This window comes from Sander lucioperca, chromosome 9, assembly GCF_008315115.2.
Source record: "Sander lucioperca isolate FBNREF2018 chromosome 9, SLUC_FBN_1.2, whole genome shotgun sequence".
NCBI classification, from domain to species: Eukaryota; Metazoa; Chordata; class Actinopteri; order Perciformes; family Percidae; genus Sander; species Sander lucioperca.
The window spans coordinates 5371094-5392559 of NC_050181.1; the positions used below are offsets into that span (position 1 = coordinate 5371094).

General features: G+C 38.2%; 1 protein-coding gene across 2 annotated transcripts in view; it reads right to left on the reverse strand.

The window, feature by feature from the left end:
* Positions 1-4768: 4768 nt before the first annotated feature.
* The window catches only part of LOC116045867 (collagen alpha-1(XI) chain-like), an 87835-nt gene continuing 71137 nt past the window's right edge, over positions 4769-21466 (reverse strand). For both annotated transcript variants that reach the window (XM_031293812.2, XM_031293811.2), the window contains 17 exons: positions 20076-20183; positions 19847-19900; positions 19513-19566; positions 18990-19043; positions 16157-16210; positions 13252-13359; positions 12912-12965; positions 12289-12342; positions 11586-11693; positions 11009-11062; positions 10871-10906; positions 10724-10777; positions 9896-10172; positions 7901-8013; positions 7669-7737; positions 7143-7376; positions 4769-6045 (listed from right to left, as the gene is read on the reverse strand). In XM_031293812.2, the coding sequence (XP_031149672.1) occupies positions 5899-6045; positions 7143-7376; positions 7669-7737; positions 7901-8013; positions 9896-10172; positions 10724-10777; positions 10871-10906; positions 11009-11062; positions 11586-11693; positions 12289-12342; positions 12912-12965; positions 13252-13359; positions 16157-16210; positions 18990-19043; positions 19513-19566; positions 19847-19900; positions 20076-20183 (1632 nt within the window). In that variant the 3' untranslated portion in view covers positions 4769-5898. The remainder of the gene's footprint in view (positions 6046-7142; positions 7377-7668; positions 7738-7900; positions 8014-9895; positions 10173-10723; positions 10778-10870; positions 10907-11008; positions 11063-11585; positions 11694-12288; positions 12343-12911; positions 12966-13251; positions 13360-16156; positions 16211-18989; positions 19044-19512; positions 19567-19846; positions 19901-20075; positions 20184-21466) is intronic.

The following is a 21466-nucleotide window of genomic DNA, read 5'->3' on the forward strand; positions in this document are numbered from 1 at the left end:
ATTACCATATACAGTAGGAATCTAAAATCTGTCATATTACTGAAACAAATGACACAAAGCTTTCTGTGCGTAGTGCTGATATAATGTTCCTCTCCGGCCAAAGCCATTAGTCACATACTCTCAGATGACACCGTATTTTCAGTGCTTAAAATAATTGAGACAAGGTATTAAATAATGTGCGGAACACTTATTTTGCATACAAATAGAGTTCACTGTTTGTGGAGGAGTAAGACGCACAGCTGTTTTTCAAGCTGTTTAACTTCAAGATTCAAAAGAGACCCCTGGCAAATGTTTGTCTGAACATAAACCTTCAGACATGTTGCTGTTTTAGAAGTAAGAATGGAAATATGTTTTGAAAAAAAGGGCTTCAGGCTACTTTTGTTTGACATTTATGTTTTTTTCTCCTTAACAGTTTTCCGACAGTTGTTCAAGAACGTTTCCAGAAGCAAATTAGAAAGTGGCTTTGATAATACTGGGACAAAATGTAGCAGTAAAACATCAGTATCCTATGTTTATATTCATGAAGATGAGATGACCCAGTCTTAAAAACATTCTTCATTAGTATAAATATTGTGCTAAAATAGTTTAGTAATAGCAGATAGTCACCATTTTCAAAAGGATCATTCTTTTGCTGACACATTCTTGATTGATAGAGATAGGTTTAATCTATCTTTAATATATGCCTGGAGCATTCTTCACCTAAAGAGCTTTTGACTTGAGCTCGAGCCATGGCTTCTATCAGATTGCCATTCAGACATTCTCCTAGAGGATGTGCTCACAGGCTGCAGCATGATCTTGACTGCAGGAGTCACCTACACCCTGGTGGGAAGCCTTTTCACTTTGGTATGTAATTTCCCGTTTTCTAAGGAAAGTGGACAGATTGTTATTTTTGTCTTTGTTTAGACAGTGGAAAGGCATCAAAGGAGACAGGAGGATGCAAAGTTCTGTAAGGATAGGGGCACACGTTTGGTTTCAGACAAGGGGGAGTGAGGTGGTCATCTTTTCAGCCTTCTCTGGGCACGTCAGGCAATGCTAATCCAAATAGTGACCTGAATAGTAGGAGTGTCTCCAGACCACTCCAGATCAGCAGTCAGCAGCAGGTTGGAATGAGGTAATGGGTTGGGCAATGAAGCACAGTACTGTTGCAGTATTTCCCAGTGAAACTGTTTGAACAGGGAATACTTGAACTCAAGAAGTGTCTTTGACAGGAGAAGGAGACAGAAGTTTCTTGGCACACTTGAACAAAGGGTTTTTCATAAGCCATGACCTGCATTCCTGATGAGATTCTCTCCAGCAATAACAGTCACTGCTGCTTGCTTTGTAGCTCAATCCAGTTCAAATTGGTTATGACATATGATGAGCCCTGGGTATCTTTCGCAGTTCAAATATACTTTAAAAATTGCTACAAAGAATGTATTTACTGAAGTAGCGGAAACAATCAATAGACAACTGAAAAATGTTAATGCTGTAAACAGTAGATTTGTTGTGTCTGCAGAAATTCAAGAAAATATCAACAGAGAGAACGAGCAATTATCTTGCTATAAAATACACTCTAGTCAATACAGGCTGTTTATGATTCTCTCCAAATAGCTGGAAATTGCATGGTGCTGGCTATTTTAAACAAGTCATCTTCCCTTATCCAGGAAAATGTGCACTTGTTCTTTTCGCTCTCTTGCTTCAGTTAAAATGTTTTACACCCAGTATCTCTCTAGTACAACAGAAGTGTTCTACTCTCGGTCACTAAGCAGTTCTGCTCAAGCAGTTGAAGGGTAAATGTCTTGCTCAAGAGCAGCTTGATGTCAGTTAGCTTCCTAGACTTTGGCCCCATCTGTCCAGGTATTTCAACCAACAGTGTACACAGTAAGATTTGCAGTGTTGGGCGCCCAGATAGCTCTGTTGGTAGAGCGGGCGCCCATATGTAGAGGTTTACTCCTCAATGCAGCGGGCCCAGGTTTGACTCCAACCTGCGGCCCTTTGCTGCATGTCATTCCCCCCCCCCCCCTCTCCCCTTTCATGTCTTCAGCTGTCCTGTCAAAAATAAATGCTGAAAATGCCCAAAAAATAATCTAAAAAAAGAGAGATTTGCAGTGTTAAAGTAAACAGTGTAAGGTTCTAAGGATAAAGTGTGTTGCGTGCAGTGGTGGAAGAAGTGCTCAGATCTTTTACTTAAATAAAACTAGCAATACCACAGTATAAAAATACTCTTTGTATACTGTACAATAATAAGAGAATAAATGTGGTGAGTTGGCTCAGTTTATCTTTTGTTCTGTTGTTTGTTGTTTTGTTTGTAGGCTTCTTCTGGTGTTTCTTCTGATTGTAAAGCCACCCATGATGAACCAGAGACTCTGAATTGTCCATTGCCTTAAATGTAATTGTCTGTCTCTCCATGTTAGTCTTCAGACAAAGTGGAAACCTTTTAGGGTGCTTTCTTGTCCTCTGGCTTTATTCATGCTGTGGCAGGGTCCAGCCCTTCATGACCCTTGGGAGGATTAAATGGGTAGAGAAAATGTGTTAGAATAGAAGAAGAAGATGTGTAAGAATAGAAGAAGATTTAACAGTTTCACTTCTCCTTTCTATGTAAACTGCCTCTCATCAGATGTGACTGAAGCCCACGGCAGTCCAGGAGTTTTGACAGAATAATTTAAGCATGTTGACCAAAGTTGGCATAACAGATCGGCTGTACTAGCTTTAGGCAAGAGTTTGGAGTGGATACGTTTAGATGAAGCAAGCCGCCCCTTACCCTAGCAAACATCTTCTCATTAGACGGCAGCCTTATTTCCCTTTCCTTGTGTTGATTCTGCAGCCATTTTAACCAGCAAAACATGTTGTTATTCCTTCAAAGATGAAAAACAGGTGGTGCTGAATTAATTTAGAGAATGATGACAAGCCAACAGCCCAAACAAAATTGTCAGGCACACAAACTTAATGATTACTCATCACCATATGTGCTTCCACTGACCAAAACATGACAACATTCAGGTTTATGAAGTGCACACAGAAAGCTATTATAACAGAATGATTCACACAACAAAAAAATTAAAGCAGTTTCAGAAAGTCAAAAACGAAAAAAGGACCTCACGCCAGTCAAATACGCCAGTTTTTCTGTATAGGTTAAAAACACAGCTGAGACTTGGAGGATAGCAAAGCTGTGTTAGAAGTTTATGTGAGTTTTGTAGTTAGCAAGGAAAATAAATAAAGATTTTAATGTTTTTCACGACCAATATTGTGAGCTATTGTAATGCTGTACTGTGTGCCAGCTACAACCAAGGTCTATTGAATCAAAGAAAGGACGGTAATACTGCATAAACAACATTTAAATTTCATTTTTTTGTATGTTTGTGACTGTGACTCTGCCTCAAAATCACTTTCTTTGAAAATGATGTCTGTTCTGACAACTTGACATTATTGTGAGATCTCTAGAGGAGTCGTGACATTGTTAATCGAATAATGGGCATAAACATTTAGAAATTGTTTGGGCGTGACAATAAGCCTTTTTTTTATTTGTGTTGTTGTAGTTGTGTCAAAAGTGAGTTGAAAGCCATAATCCTATGCAGCTGGAAAAAGAAAGTATGCTTTGTTTAATTTTGATATGTTTTCCTACCAAGTACACATTACATTGCAATCACCATCACTACAGGTAGACAGAAACAAACTGTTTTTGTTTGTGACAGAAAATCATCTGTTTTGTAAAGTCCATGGTTTGCATTCTTCATTATTATAAACCTAATCTGTTACTTCATCCTCACCATTGCTAAAATGACAAACACCCTGGGAGAAAAGATAATTACGGTCATTTGCTGTAGACGCTTCAGCAGCATTACAGTGAGCTATTGTTAAGTCAACACTATGTGGATTATGTAGCAAATTACACTTCATGTGATAGAAATGCAACCTATTTGACTGTGAAGAATAGGAATTAAGATACCACATACCATCTCAAATGTATGTCTGTATGTGGATAAATGGAACTGAACTCTCTGGAATGACCCAGTATGCTGTTTGATATACATATCATTTGATTGACGCTGTCTCTGTGCTGAAAAGTGAATGTTTTGCTGGTTGTCATACTATGAATTGACCTAAATGTTGACAAACCACTAACAGAATATGTTTGTAATAGTATGATAACTGGGCTGAAAAGGGAGCATTTTTGAGGCAAGGGTACTAAAATCCAATTATTTGTTTTACTATACTGTGAAGATTCTCTGTCTGACATGTGGTCTGACTTTATTTTCTACACAGACAGTGATGCAGTAGAAGCCTAATCAGCCTGGGGGGTGTTGTTGTCATCCAGTGTTGGCACATAGGATCTCAGCATTCATTGTGTGACCATGCATTTTATCTCGATATACTGGTTCAACGGACTCAATTATCTATAAATATAGGATAATCTGTAAGTGAATGCAAACGATTGCAGTGTGCATTTGGCAAAGCACCAAACATTTATTTCATTTGTACATAGGTTGTAAACATACTGTAATTACACAGGTTTGAAAGTCTATGCTTCGAAGTCTATGCTATCATAGCTTTAAGCTATAAGAGGTGGAGATGCAAACAGATTATGATCAAAGTCAAATTTGATTCAGAGAAAGAAAGTATAAGAGATCACAGCACCTGGGCTCAGCAGAATCAATCACATGAACGCCAACACTTGGAGCCACTAATCCTCCAAATGGCGAAGGAAGGTGATATGTATAGGGCAGCGCAGAATCACAAAAAGAACATTAATCGTTTCTGCACTCAAATAGCCAACAATCCAATACAGACATTTTTCAGAATCCAGTTTTAATATTTTTGAATGAACAATTCAAGGCACATGAAACATTTTGTTCATTACAAATAAGAAAATCGACAGAGCTTTTGGACACTATTGGACAAATTTAACTCCACAGAAAAAAAAATGGTAAGTTAGCCACCACAAATAATGTTTAAACTTGATTGTGTTATCAATATATAAACACGGTTGAAGAGCCAAAAAGAAACTGAGATACAATATAACATCTGGGTGAATAAGGTTGGGAAGAATAAGCCCTTTCTTACAATATTTATATTACTATCTCATTTTATCATGGCTTAATATCCCAATGGGCATACCAACCGGTATGTCATGAAAAAAGACAAAATGCTTTTAGAGTTGTGTTTTATGTTCCACTTGTGTTAGCTCTCATAAAAATCAAATATTGAAAGTTATATTATTTACAAAAGGATTATTTTGTACTTTACAAATTGGAATGTTTTCAATAGATATTTTTTTAGCAAATTTGTTTTCAACACACATCAAAAATATTCATTAGATTTATTTCTATATTGTTTACCAAATACTTATTTAAACTTAAGAGCTGGGGCACATGCAAGATTTTAGGGTGGATTCAGAAAGGCACAATATTGTACACAATAATAATAATAATTACAGTTTTATCAAAAAGCACTTTTTGTAGCACCTTGAGTGTTTTGTGATTCTGCACAAAAGCACCACTGTGGTTTTATTCAGAGCAGCACCTGGAGCATCCAGAGAGGGAGGCATGGTAGGAGGGGGAGGACAAGGGAGGATGGGGCTTGGGGTGAGTGGATCCTCTCTCTGTTGCCGAAGGTGCGCCACTGTCCGCCACGGCATCAAATGTCCTTTTCCTGATGTCACTCCCATTACAACATGTAAGTTAAAGTCATGTGATTCTGGCCCTACAAGGGCGAGGAGTAGTTCCCCCTGGTCAGCGCTTTCATGACAGGGCCTTGGGGGCACTCTTCTTCTCCGGGCTTGAGTGGATCTTCTCGGGCAATAAAAGAAAACACAGGTTTTTTTGCTTCACAGGGAGAGAAGGTAAAGGTTGTCGGATCTCAGCATGTGGGTGTTAATATGTACCCTCTGACCCTGTCCTTCAGCGGGGAGTAGGGGTGTGTCTAGCCGAGGAAACAGACAGGGCCCACCTCAAAGCCAAACCTCTGGTTGGATTCCCCAAAGTCATTCAGCATGACGTCAATGATAGGCAACTGGTCGATGCGGGGAGTGTTGATCTCCATCACAGTCTTTGAATAGCCCTGCTTCAGCTGTGAACACAAAGGACAGACAGTTATGTAGTTGGGTGGTGTAGTATGGTTCACAAAATATTTTAGGAGCCTTTTATAATTAGCATTCAAAAAAACATGTTTGTTTAAGATTTTTCTCTAATGAAAAAAACACAGTGGGGCCCAATCACATTGACAATGGATGAATTGATGGAGAGATAATATAGATGATCATATGCTCAGCTAGAAAGAGCAGAAGCTGGTTGTAATGTTGGTACAAATTAATGCTGAACCATTGTTGTCGCTTGACAGACAATTAACTGCAAACTGTTTTGATAACAAGCTTCTGAAAAATATCAAGATTTGCTACTTTTCTCTCTTTTTAGATAATTGCAATTTCAATCCATTTTTTAAAAAACGTTGATCGAACAAAATAAACAAGGAAGATGTTACCTGGGGTAAAAGTTATTCAATTGTTTTAAAAAATAATTTAAATTTACATCTGTTATCTAAGTGTAAGAAAAAGTCAGTACAGTAACTGCTGTAAAATCAACAAAAACTACATACCATAGGTGTTCCACTAGGGCTGCAGCTAATGATTATTTTTATTAGTGATTCATTTGCCCAATTTATTCCTGATTAATCAATTTTATTATAAAATAGAAAATAGAAGAAAAAAAACGCCCATCACCGTTTCCCAAAGCCACCGTTAAAGTCAGACCAAGATTAAAAATCGAAAGATATTCCATTTAATATAATGAAAACAAAGAAATCCATTAAATATTCTAAGTTGAGAAACTGGAACCAGTGAATGTTAAGCATTTTTTGCTTAAAGAAATTCAACCATTAATCGATTATCAAAAAACGTTATGGATCGACTAATTGGTTAATCATCTAATCATTTCAACCATACCTTGACATTTTATTACAAACCATTACATAATGTAAATAGTGCATAAAAAGAGGATTGACATGTTTTCTTAACCAATATCAGATTCAACACTCTGGTCTGTAGCTGTAGAAACATTGTTGTATGACATTCTTCTACAACAGTCTACATATTTGTGAGGATTAGGGGGATTTCATGGGATTTAGTAAAAGTTTAATTGCAAACTGAAAGTTAGAAAATGAGTGTTTACCGAGCAGCTGTCCATCAGTGGCTTGATGAAGGGATTATTGTCGTAAGACATCTCCTCATCGTTGGAGCCAAGGAAGCGCAGCGCCTTGTCGTAGTTGTCAGCCTTGGCGTCGTACCAGGCCACGGACTGATGGCAAATGTAGGTGAAGTTCTGCCGTGCTGAGGAGCTCAGCAGCTTCAGGAAGGTCATCTGCACTGTGTTGATGGTGTTTTCTGCCATGTCAACGTAGCTCAACTGGGGACAAGGAGATTGAGAGAAGGAAAAGGGGAATGAGGAAAAAAAAAATGATATGGAAAAAGGGGGGAAAGAAGGAACAGGATAGTTGAATAAAATGATGGAGGGAGATGTATAACAGAGGAAGGCAGGGTAGGAAGAAGAGAGATATTGGTGTGAAAGAGCTCCCATAAATGAGGCAAAGTGATAAAGCTGCAAAACTGAAAAAACTGATCTAAAAAGGATGTGAACATTCTCGGGGAGGTAATGGAAAAGAAAATGAGCAAAGAAAAAGTCATGTAGTTTGACTCACAATTTTGCCACGTTTAAATTCACTGAACCATGAACCTGGAGACTCCTTGGGCCAGTTAGATATCCTAACCTATAATGAAAAACACAATTTCAATCAAAAGACAATTGGAGAACTTTAAAACATGACACTATTGCAGTAGCTATACACAGATCTTAACTAAATAGCTTAAAACACCATTTGATTCAGGTCTCATACTGTATTTAACAGATGTTAACATCTGCCTGTTACTTACTCCTGCGGATTTCTTATCTGGGAAGATGCACGTTTCTCCGCCTGCTGTGAAGTTACACAACACTTTGATGGAGTCTCCTATGCAGCCCTGGTTTGGATCAATCCAGTATTCACCTGAGAGAGAAACACAGCCATCACACAGAGCCAAGGAAGGGGCAAGAAGCACAGACTTGGCTTCGTAGAGAGTGAATACTACTGCTGTTATTTAGTGTTTACATCATCAGAGCTTAACCGTCTCAGAATACACTGATGTAGTATGTATGTTGTTTGTTCTTTCCAAAAGTATAGCTTTGGTTTAGAGCTGCGACATTTAGCCGATTAATCAATCAGTTGATCGAAAATAAATCAATTAGCAACTTTTTTCTTTTTTTTTTTTTAAATCAATTAATTGTTTAGGTAATTTTTCAAGCAAAAACGCCAAACATTTGATGGTTCCTGGTTTTAAAATGTGAGAATTAGCTTCTTTTCTTTGTCTTACATTATAATAAGTTGAATATTTGGGGGATTTCAACTGCTGGTTGAACAAAACAAGACATTTGATGATGTCACCTTCTGCTTTCGGATATTGTGAAGGGGACTTTAAAAAAAAACATTTTGCTGATGTCTTTCTAAACTATCCTTTTAATAAACTGTCTGTTCACTTACAATGTTCTCAATGCTTCGGCTAACATTTAGGGACCCTCATTATGCTACCGTTGAAGTGTGGTGATATTTTTAGCCTTTTTAGTGGTATAATAAGCAATTTGTTTTTACTTTCCCTGTGGCCCGAATACTAGCGTTGTAAGTTAATCAGCGGTCCACGCTAGCTTGTTTCAAGCTACAAACACATTCGATTAGCATGTAAACATGTCCCAGAGAGCGATCGAGTGGGTACACATCTGTTATTAACCCCTAGGTTGGTTTTACGCCGGAATTGTCCTTTAAGTTACAATCATGTTTAGTCTCCCTGATAGCGACCAGACACTTTTTTTTATGAATTTCTTTTTTTTCATGTTTACTACAAAGAGCTTTGTCTTTTACTGCCTTATCTTTGATTGTTTTGATGCTAAAAACAATCTATCTATCTATTTACTTTATTTACATTTAATATCCTCTTAAAAGTCTTAAGAGGATATTAAATGTAAATAAAGTAAATTAAATATTTTTAAGCCCCCCCAACGACATGCAGAGAAGTGGTATTTTTTTCAACCCTGAGTAGAGCCTGCAGTCTTTTTTTCATACAGCTCAACAATCTCTAGAATTAAGTAGCCTGAGAGGCGAAGCCCAGGCACTAAAAGTACATAACAATCTTGTGCTGCTGCTTTTAAAGGTGACTCAAATGACTAGGACAACATTTTTTATTAACTCCTCTCTCTCTTCAGGATTTTGGCAGCTAGACAGTAAGAGGACCCTGTCTAAAGAGATTTTTTAATAGAACTGAAACTCTTAAAGTAAATAGAATAGAATAGACTAGAATACATGTTGTGTATGACACTTGACCTATGCTGTATGTTTACCGTTTGCTATAACTGCAACGGTAGACCAAATATTACTATTGATAGATTCTGTGTCATTGGTTAATACTAATATAGTCTTGCTTTGCCAGACCAAAAACGTGCTCTGGTTTATTTCTTTAAACCAATCACAATCGTCATGGGCGGCGCTAAGCACCGGGCAAAGCCACGGTGCCTCTGCAAAATAGCCTCGGGAAGGAACTTGTTTAGGTGGAACGTGTACGTTCAAAGTTGTTTTAGTCGTGCAACAGACAACTCAGATTGGACAGATAGTCTAGCTAGCTGTCTGGATTTACCCTGCAAAGATCTGAGGAGCAGTTAACCATAGTCCTCATAAATCGACCTGAGTTTAAAATTACAACACAAAGAAAAGCGGAAGGTAACAGGACAACCGGCCTAAAAGAGTGACATACAGCGGAATATCCGTCGGCAAAAGAGCAATCCCGGAAGTGGAACGTCGTGGATATAGACTACTACTAATATAAACCCTGTCTCCACCCTACCATCTGGGTAGTTAGGCTGGCTGAGGTGCAGGTCGTTGCAGGTCCTGGCAGGATTGTCTTGGGTGCCCATGGGGAACTTCATGCGCTCGATGTCCTGTTTGAGGTTGTTGAGGGATCCAAAGACATCCTCCATTCCCTCCATACCGAGGCCATCTACGCCGTAGTCTGGCAACGCCTGTTCTGCCAACGCCTTGTCTCCCTGCTTCTCAGCTTGCCGCCTTGTCCTTTTGGCAGCCTGCTGGATGGGCAGTGGCTGGATGATGTCACCGGGTGGACCCTGCAACACGGAGGTTAAGGTCAAGCACGTTATTGCTATTGATACATATTTATCAAAGGATGTTTTCCAAAGTGTGCATAGCCTTTGTCAATTCCAATTTGTCAATTTTAATTGTTGTTTAATCTGCCAGTTATTTTCACGACTAATTGTTGATCCAAAAATGTCCAAAAAAGATAAAAAAAAAAAAAAAACAGGCTTCAAAATTTCCCACAGCCCAAGGTAACATCTTCGATCCAAAATGTCTTCAGACCAAAACCCAAAGATATTCAGTTTACATAATTATAAAGCAGAAAGAAGTGGCACATTCTCATATTCGAAAAGCTGGAACCAGCAAATGTTTTTTTCTTGAAAAAAAGACTGAAATGATTTATCAATAAACAAAACAGCTGATTCATTTTCTGACTAATTGATTAACTAATTGTTTCAACTCTAGTGAGTATGGCATTTAATCATAACGCTACAGTTCATGCACATTTAGAGCATTCTTAGAGTATAATGTGTTTAACAATTATACTTGTAAAACTATCTAAATTTAATGATAAGAAACTTACAGGTGGTCCAGGTGGTCCAATCAGTCCAGTGTCTCCCTTCTGACCTGCTGAACCCTGACAGAAAATAAAGTACCGTTGACATAATTAAAACACATAACGGGCAATGAATGGCATCAAAACACGGTAAAGAAAGAAAAGACAACTTACAGTTGATCCCTTGGAACCTTTCTGTCCTAGAGGGCCCTGTTGAAAAGAAAATTAGGAAAAAAGAAAATTAAGAGATGAACAAGAGTCATGATGTTACAAAGTGGAAAAATGTTTTGGTCAATAAGAAATGGAACTTACAGAAAGACCAGGGGGACCAGGAGGGCCGAGAGGACCTTGGGGACCACTAGCACCCTTATAACAGATAACAGATCAGTCAGAATGCAAATAATAGATGTCTCATTTAAAATACTGGATTGATTGATATTTGTCCAACATGTCTTGCAGTTAGGGATGGAGATATGGTTAACATACTGGTTAATATATACAAGTATTTTTCAATATGGCAAAAGCATGCAAAATCAAAATTGGCAAATTCAATACAAAATGGGTTTTACTGTTATGCATTACATCAGAACAAACTTTGTTTATGTTAAAATGATTCAACCAGAAATTTGTAAAACGGTACTATTTCTATGTGATCCGGACATGATTTTACTGAATGTCGATGAACAACACCCAGCCCTAATTACTCTAATATGTTTTCATATCTGTAATAAAATAAGTTAGTGGTCTTGTGAGATTTTAACCTCTAAGTCTAGGTAGGTCACACTTCGTTAAATACGTTGACATGCAGCGCTATGACTTTATGAGATTCACAACCAGTGGAGACAATGGAAAGTATATTTTAATAAAGCATACTCTGCCTGACACTTACAGCTTCACCCTTGCCACCTGCAGTACCCTGAGGTCCAGGCAATCCTCTGTCTCCCTTCTCTCCAAACTCACCAGGAGGACCAATCAGACCGATAAGACCTGGATGACCCTGGCGCAGGCAGGGAAGAAAAAATAAAGAACAAAAAGTGAGACAAAAGCATCGACATACATTTAGAGAGCAAAACAATATTTGTACCAATTATGCATTAGACAAAAAGTAATTTTCATATTTACTAAAGTTTAATTTCTGCTCATTAATCATCTGCAGAAAATGAAAACCGTTTTTCAACGTGCAAGTTTATGCACAGTTTATGTCTGGCCACACAACCTCAGTACAGTCTTATTTCTGCCTATAAATAATTAGTGTGTTCATAGGGGCCGTCACCTTTAACAATGGCAAATGGCACCTGCTGCTAGGCAGAGTTATTGTTATCTGCGTCTGACTACTGCATGCTGGCATATAACCAATGACCATCCCAGCAACAATATTACTGGACTTATACATATTCATTCACTGCATTAGATCACTGTGTGACGGCGCAGAGCAGAGGCTTTCTTCATCCTTACTGGGAGAGACTGAGCAAAGAGATACAGGCAATAGGCCCAGATGTTTGCTTACTTTGGAAGCTTCCGATAAGGCGCATAAGCAGATATGAGAATCCACAATAAAGCAATTTGAGATTAGCATCGTAATAATGGCTTACCTTCTCTCCCTTCCCTCCAGAGTCACCTTTCATACCAAGAAGTCCAGGGGGTCCCTGTGGAGGGAAATAATCAGTTTGTGAAGCATAACTGACAGCGAAATGAATAGACATTATTTTACAGTGGCAGCCGCCGCAGATATCTGCATTCATGGTGACCATTCTCAAATTTTCCAATTGCTGTAAGTAATACTTCAAGGGAGCACCTAAGGACTATTTTCATGATTAACCTACAGTTATGTCATGTTTTGTTTGACCAACAGTCCAAAAATCCAAATTCTCACATTTAAGAGGCCGGAACCAGCAAATGTTTAGCATTTTTCCTCAAATGATGACTAAAACGATTATTCAATTATGAAAAATAGTTGCTAATTATTTTCTCTCTTGACTAATCGATTAATCGTTACAGCATTACATTACTGTAATGTTATCACACCAAAGCCTGGTATATTGAACCATAAAAAAACATTTTCAGATGACCAATATCCTTTATTTGGCTAAAAGCATGCAACCTTTTAAACAAAGAGTGGGCAAACAGTGCTGCAGTATCAGCAGTCAGCACATGTTTTGACTGAACAATAACTATAACTATTGTTTTACTGAGCAGGTGGGAGAACGTGTCTTACCATAGGTCCTGGTGGGCCATCTTGACCAGAAGCGCCAGGCAGTCCTTGCTCACCCTAAAAATAAAGACAAAATGATTACAGTATTTGGCGAATAATATGAGAATAATCTAGATACAAGATTTTAAAGTTACTAAACTGTATTTTAAGAAGCAATACATGTCCCAAAAGTATCCATGATACTAGAGTTGTAGTTTTAATACAAGAACATTGACTTTCAATCATGTCATTTATTCCATAAACATGAATTCATTAAATTCTGAGATGTGGCATTTCAATCAGAATATAATGTGAAACCTGTGGCATGAAAAGTGACAGATTTTTATGAGCAAAATGTACTCACAACAGGGCCAGGGATTCCACGCAGTCCCTCAGGACCAGACTTTCCAGCAGGCCCCTGAGGTCCCACAGGCCCAGTTTTCCCAACAGGACCCTCGGCTCCAGCTTCGCCCTGTAAAACATCAGAACAAAATAAAAATTACTCTACCTTATCTCTGTCTCTGGCTCATACATGTATGGGCGCTTAAAGGTATTGTTTGCAGTTTTTTTGTGAACAAAGAGCAACAAAATTACATTCTCTATTTTTAACTAAAACACAGTATGTAATTGTGTGTATCCTTGAGTCTTAACAAACATTTTGAATGCATTTTCTTCCTTGAAAAAACACACTGAAAAGCTGATCTTTAGACATTGTGTTCATATATAAGTACGTCCTTGTGCAGCAGATACAAACAAAAGCAGGGCTCACTCTTAAACCATTGCTCCACAGTGATACTGGTGCTCAAAAACTCACTTTGCAATGTGTATGATCAAAAAGGTCTCTTCAGCAATAACAACAAGACCTCTATCCCACTTGATAATTGAAGCAATCATGGATCCAGAAGTCACATTGTCCGATATTATGCAATGTGTTCCCTCCACAAAAAACCTCAGATTGGAAGGATTCGAGGAATTTGCAACATTCAAACAGATAAAATGTTACCAGATTCCGTCTGTTGTCTCTGAGCAGTTCCTGCTGAGTTTTTATGTGTTGAAGTTTCCGAGATGTCATATCAACTAGGATGATAGGAGGAGGGGATTAAATTGCTCTGACAACCAATTAGGCCTGGATTTGACACTCTAGGATCAACATGCAGGCTTTGCCTTGTCTCCATCAAATCAACTCTAATCCTTTATCTCAATGTGGACAGAATGTGTACTTTGTATATATGTGTGTGTGTGTGTGTGTGTGTGTGTGTCTGTGTGAGGGATGGAGAACAACAAAGAACGAGGCTATGTCTGAGATTTGTCAGGTTTTCTTTTTTTTTTTAAGATTATTTTTTGGGGCATTTTAGGCCTTAATTCATATAGGACAGCTGAAGACATGAAACGGGAGAGAGAGGGGGAATGACATGCAGCAAAGGCCTGCAGGTCGGAGTCGAACCGGGGCCGGCTGCGTCGAGGAGTAAACCTCTACATATGGGCGCCCGCTCTACCAACAGAGCTATCTGGGCGCCCTTTGTCAGGTTTTCTATCTTTCCTTCGAGCCAACTGATTCAGAGACAAACAATTTATTTAAGGTGTACAAAGATTCTTCCTATTTGATAGTCTTCAACTGTGCAAGCGCTAGCATGTTTAACAAAGCAATCAAATCCGCAGATAGCCTCGAGAAACCCCACTGCTTCTTTGCTGAGACAAATTCAGCAATTTTTACAACCTACAGGATCTGAGGTGAACACATAAATGTACACAAGAGCATAATATATTACAGGAACAAGTTTAAATCAGTGTTACTTTGCCCTTGATATCATTACAGACATTTTATTCCATTTTTGTATTAACTACCTTATAGGCAGTGAAGTCTGGCAACCATTTATGGAAGCAAAGACAGACCATACAAATTACAAAGCTGTTTTTCTATGAGCGGGTCCCTGCTTTGTTTATCTCGTGCATGCACTCGATACACAGTCCTACTAATGCTGTCACACTGTTCCACTAATCTACAGGTGGTGGCAACACGCACAATATATGCAGTAATACACCAGCAAAGGTTGAGAAGAAAAGACTGCAAGCTGCTAGACATGGATGTAAACAATGGTGTGTTTTATGAGGATGGAAATGCACTTGACATGCTTGTTTAACCTCACGGATACACACAATGCGTTTTGGTAAGCAAAACTGAATGTAAATGTAACTTTTGTTTGTTAACAAGACTCCACAGGATCCCTTTAATACCTAGTTGTGCATTTTACCACTAATATAATATTAATACTAATATTTTATTTGATAACACTTTATTCTATGTGTCTGTAATTTCCTAGGAAGTTTCCTGGAAATAACACTAATTACTGGGAAAAGCTCTATTTAAACCCATGTAAATATTGATTAATTATTGGAGAGTTTATTCTCCATACTGTGTAGTTGTAGAGTAATGATGTGCTCCCTGTAGACAAATTTCACATTTTGGCATGTTCAGCTGCCCTGCTGTGCACTGACTCAAGGTTTGCTAGCAAAAAAATTGAGTTAATTTAATAATTGGACATGCACCAATTGAACATTTGTTCTATTGTCTTTATAGTACTGAATTACATGGTTCTTTCCAGGAAACACAAACATTATTAGGAACATATGGACCTGTAAAATTATTTGAATTCCCCTCTTTGAAAATGTGAAGTTTTGCTATTTCAAAAGCTGCTAATAAATTGATATAGAAAATTATAGTCTGGTGTTTCCAGTCAATCATCTGAACTTTCCTTTCTTGGATAACATGACTGACAGTGGATTCGATCAGACCTTTGTCCTATCAGGTTTCATTCTGAGGCTCGATTGATTATCCAGGTAGTTCGGAAGTGTGAATGTTTCATCTTAGGGTCTGTATTTCACTAGTCCGATTTGATCATCTGATTATTTTGACTTGACTTGGATTTTTAGATCTGAAAATGACCAATTGAATTTGAGCTACTTGAATATAGCAGTTTGACACTTACATGTGTGAACCTTAAAAAAAAATAAAAACTAACATATAGACATGAATTGAGATAGATGGCTTTCAAAGTAAATTCAGTGGTGTTTAAATGTCAATATAAAATAGTCAGTAGCAATAACATTTCACAAATAGGTATTCAGTTGCTTATAAGATTCAAATGAAGGCCTTCCTTTGCTTTCATACAATTATCCAACCCTGATCGGAGAAAGAATAAGATCTACAATATTATTAGGTGATTGTTATTTGTAAAAGTTAAGCTAATGTCAGATGGTTAGCAACTTACCTTGGATCCCTTTTCTCCTTGTCTGCCCTCCTGACCTGCTGGTCCAACAGTTCCCTGTGGAAAACAACAACAAAATACAATTATAGTTTTGCACATGAATAATTCAAATATACAAATATATCATTGTAATTAAAAAAACTACCTTAATAACTATACTCCCTCATGTCAAAACCTTTTACATAAACCTATTGAAAATAACACAAAATAGGTAATTATTCTCTAAAAGGGAGTTCTCCAACATTTGCAGACCAGCAGTAGTTTCATGTACAGTACATACTAATTGTTCAGCTGATGCATCATCTGACCTTGAATCTTTTTTCAAAGAGAGAGGGTTTTGCAGGGCCAGGCAACATCAGTGCAAGCAAATTGCCCTACATTCCAAACATGCTGAGCTAAAAGCACATCAGCATTTTCACCAAACAGCCTCTGGTCAAAACCTTGTACGTAAGTGGGCTGTCATTTGCCATTAGTAACCATAATCAAATAGACCAAACAAAAGCCATCGGTCTTCAATGTAGGTTATAAGCCCTGGCAACAGTGTATGTGCGTTAGTGAATGTGTGTATGGAGGCATGTGTGTGTGTGTGTGTGTGTGCTAATGTAGACAAGAAGCCACATGCATCAATGAGCACCAAACCTGAGTCAATTTCGAAGAGATATTGGGAAAGAGACCCTGAATTACCTTGGTGAAATAATAATATTGCCAAGTCCATTAATATGGACATGGAGCTGGGGTCTAATTTGTTCTGTAGCCTCTGTCACCTGGATAGTATCCCTTGGAATATAAATTGTGGGTCTAAAAAGTGCTTACCATACCTAAGTTTTTAAAATGTATGATCAACCGTCCAAGCCTGCATTTTAATTCTAGCCACCGAATTGCAGGAAAACAAGCAAACAAGTGTGTCTGATGCTTAACAAAGAACATGTTTGGCAGTGAAGTACCACAACGAAAAAATATCTTTTAGACATTTATATCTCAGGTAGCTGATACTGTATCTACCGGATGGTCATTTACTGTGCACAGTAGATGACCATCCGGTAGATACAGTCCAGTATCTCACCATAAGCTGTGTGGTCATGACAAGCTTGAGAAATGAATGAACAACTATTTGCAAATTGTATTGAAATTTAGAAATCTCCAAGGTCAAGAAAATGGCAATGTAGATTAATGCAACACATGGCTTCATTCCTTATTCACAGTCGTGGAAGAAGTAGTCAGATCCTCTACTAGTATACAAGTATCAGTAAGTATAATGTACTTAATGTCTTAAAAGTAGTTGTTCTCCAGCAAAATGACCCCTGTGACTGATGTACTGTAATATTATACTGATGCATCAAAGTAGCCTTTTACTGTTGGAGTTGGTCAAGGCAGAGCTAGTTTCATTAACATTGTGTACAGTAGGTAGGTTAGTCCAGATGTTGCTAACCTATTTAGGACCTTCCAGTGGGTCACAATACAAATCTGAGTGGTTGCGAGATTATTAATTAATAAAAAAACTTGTATTTCTTTATTTTTTCCTCTAATCTTTGCTTTTTTTGTAAACACATTGGATAGCTTTACCCCGTTTGAAACTCAAACAGTTATTTCAGTGAAACCATCTGAACAACTAGATATCTGAAACAAGACATGAGGTCCCAAGTAAACATTGTTTTTTGTAAAAGGTCACAAACCAAAAAGGTTAGGAACCACTGGTTTAATCTTAAACAGGTTAGAGACACGATCTTGTGACGGGGAGGTCATCGGTTCAATCCCCAGATCGACAGGATAAAATCTGGGTGGGGAAAGTGAAAGAGCATTACCACCACCACCTTAACCCCAACCGCTCCAGTGGAGCTGCTCAGTGGCCAGATCAGACTGTGATCAGATCGGGCAGCTTCCAGTATGAATGTGTGCAACTGTGTGAATGTGGTCAGGGCGTTCCTGCAAAAGAGAGGCTGCCTCTCAGTGAACCTTCCCTGAATAAATAAAGGTTAAAAAAGGTATAAGGTAATAATGTTTTATAATGTAAAATCTTAGTCTGAAAAGTATAACTATAGCTGTCAAATAAATGTATGGGGTCAAAAGTACAATATTTCCTTCTGAAATGTAGTGGAGAAGAGAGTAGAAAGTAGCATAAAATGGGAGTAATCTATCACTGCTTATTCATTAAAAAAAAAAAGTGTTCATACATTAATATGACATACAAGAGCTACATTGTGTACGTACTGTATACTACGTTTGTATTAATATACAGAGATGGCAGCAGAGCTGGTTCATACTCTGGAGGATAAGTTACACTTTACTGTGCATCGTCTCGGCTTAAATAAACAGAACTAAATATCAGTTTCTATTCTCTCTTGCCATATCGTGCCAGACTTTCATACAGTACATTAATCGCATGCTTTATTGCTAACTGTAAAACATTATTAGAGTAAATGAAATGCATCGTAAAAAATGCCACGCTAGTGAAATGAAATAATGTCAGTTCAAGTCTGATGTGACAGAGGGGACATTGAGTGCCAGAAATTAAGTGACACATTCATTTCCTGACATTAGTAGCAGCAGATTTCAAGTCAAACTCACAATATTTCAATATTCTCTTACAGGATGATCTCTGTCTGCAATTACTGGCTATTCCACACACACAGTTTACCTAATGTGCACCATTTCCTGTCAAACATATACAGTACATAGTAATTTAAATTCCAAACATATAATGCTATCATAAATGTGTATCACTCTACAGTGGGTAATAGCTTGCAAGCCTGTAAGGGCATTGTGAATCTAAAAATAGAGAACATCTCGAGAGCTTGCAGAAGTATCATCTCATGCATCATTTTAGAAATGTACTCACCCTTTTGCCAGGAGGTCCTGGTACTCCAGCCTCACCAGATGGACCTGAAGGGCCCTAAAATAGAGTAGATAGAACACTTAACTCCACTTTACAAAAACTAAAAAGTTTTGTTACATAATGAGATATCCCTAGTGATGAATGTCATTTTTTGGGATTATTTCACACCCCTTTCACCATATAGTTACATTTGTTTCAATTTCAACAGAGCTGGATTTAAAACAAGTAACTGCAACATGATTTCAAATGACACTGCTAGGAGGTTCATTTCACTTATTGTGCACATTTTCTAGATTCTGAATGTTGGAAATTACCCATAATTCAGTTACTAGATAAACAAAATGCTGCTAATTCAAACTATTCTGCATTCTCAGGTTACTGCACACATTAAGGAATTCATCTTGCTGTATTCTTGCACATCATTGTGTACATGGGGAATCAAGTTTAGTAGCTGAATGTGACTGGCTGGATATATTGATTTGTTTACATGGCACGTTTTTACAATTTCAGATCACGTAAGACTTACCGGTTGTCCGGCCTCTCCATCGTCTCCTTTGTCACCTGGTAAACCGTCAAGACCCTAAAACAAAATACAAAAATGACAACATTAGTCAGCTCTTATACTGTACTGCGACGCAGGGTCTATATTAATGGCAGGGTCTACATTAATGGCACATTCAAGAAATTTACATACAAACAATAACAAAATCCTCCTACACAAAATGGGAAAATCAAGAATGTCACATTAAAAAGAGAAAAAAAAACAAGACCTTATTGGTAATAAAGGCATGTATTGCTACTCACTGAATGGTACATCATCCTAAACATAAGATTGATTGAGGGATAAATGTAGCACTTACAGCAGCACCAGGCTCACCAGGGGGACCAGGGTCTCCTGGGAAGCCGACAGGACCCTGCAGACAGATGAAGACACTGAGAAGACTGAGCTTGACTCAGATATTTGACATTGTGTCAACAACATGTCTAACAGAAGACAGCTCGACTGAGGAATATGACAGTGGTTCTGCAGCTGACAGCTTAAAGAATGCATCAGTCATGGCTGTGTATGTGACAGTGGAGGGGACATACGGGGTTGCCCTTGGGACCGTCATCCCCAGAGGGTCCGCGGGGGCCGGCGGGTCCAGCAGCTCCGGGTGGGCCTGTTTCTCCCTTCTCACCAGTCTCTCCTCTGGGTCCCTGTGGAAAAACGCATCACAGGCTTGTCACAAGGAAGACCACATAAAGCCATCCACGCTTCTTTGACAATAGCAGGCTAAAATAAGGCCTACGGACATATGTGTTATCAAATCTGTCACACCAACTGGCATCAAAAATTGCACCAAACTGTCTCTAAGAAGAACTAGTATAGCTCTTAGAGCTGAAAAAAAAATAAACCAAAAATGAAGCTGTTTTCATCTGCTCTGGAGTTTCATTTTAAAATCCTATTTTGATCCATTAAATGATTACACAAAAAAGTCCTATTATTATAATATAATTTTGTTTGCTCTAGTAACAGTGTCAGTGTCTTAAAGCGTTGGCTCTGACTAAGAGCAGCAGTTGGAGAATAATGACAAGCCCAAAATCGTTAGTTGGCCCATTAGAGCAGAGCATGTCTCAGTCGATGCCAGCATGGCACCTTTAAAATTGACCTTGATGTGATGTGCAACACTGGGTCTATCTGTCACTGTTCACAGATACACAGCAGAATGCTGATACGTCAATACAACGTGATGGACTCAGACTCAAGCCCATACCTATAACTAAGGTGAGGCCTGCCTGGTCTACACAACCAGTGTTTAGCCTGGATCAATGGCACTGCTCTGATTTGTGAATACTTAATCATGATTTTTACCACTGGAAAGTAAAGAGCAGAGGCATTTTTGTAGCCAAACACTGATGCTGCATTATGAAACTGATGTTGTGCATATCATATGGAGTAATGCAGGTGATAGAGTTAGTAAGTTGATGTCAAATGAGTTAGGAGAAAGTGAACTTCTGGTCATTTTGGAGACATTAAACAACGAAATTTACTGTGGGGAACACCTCCATGCTATTGTGATGTTTTTTTCATACAAAATAACTCCTGGCATATTCTGACTTTTGCCTCTAATAACAGCCTCGCACAGGAGGTTAGATTAATAGCACCTCCAACAGTGGAGGTGGAGCTAATTATCTGCTGAAAAGCCCTCAGGTTGCTAGCATTGCTACACATCAGCCTGCAGTAACACAGAGGTAGAACAGCCCAAGTAGACAACTGAAGTGTCAAATAATAAACAGAACTAATTAGCTGCACTCATAGATTTGCTATTCACAGAATGATTGTTTAAACAATTCCCAATTGCATACTGTATTGTATTGTATGTACACAAGGACACACTGATCGTGTGTTGTGCTACTCGCCATGCATTCTAAGTGCTGTTTACACATGTATAAATGATCAGTTATCTTGTTTTTGAAAATAACAAATGCTATCTGAAATG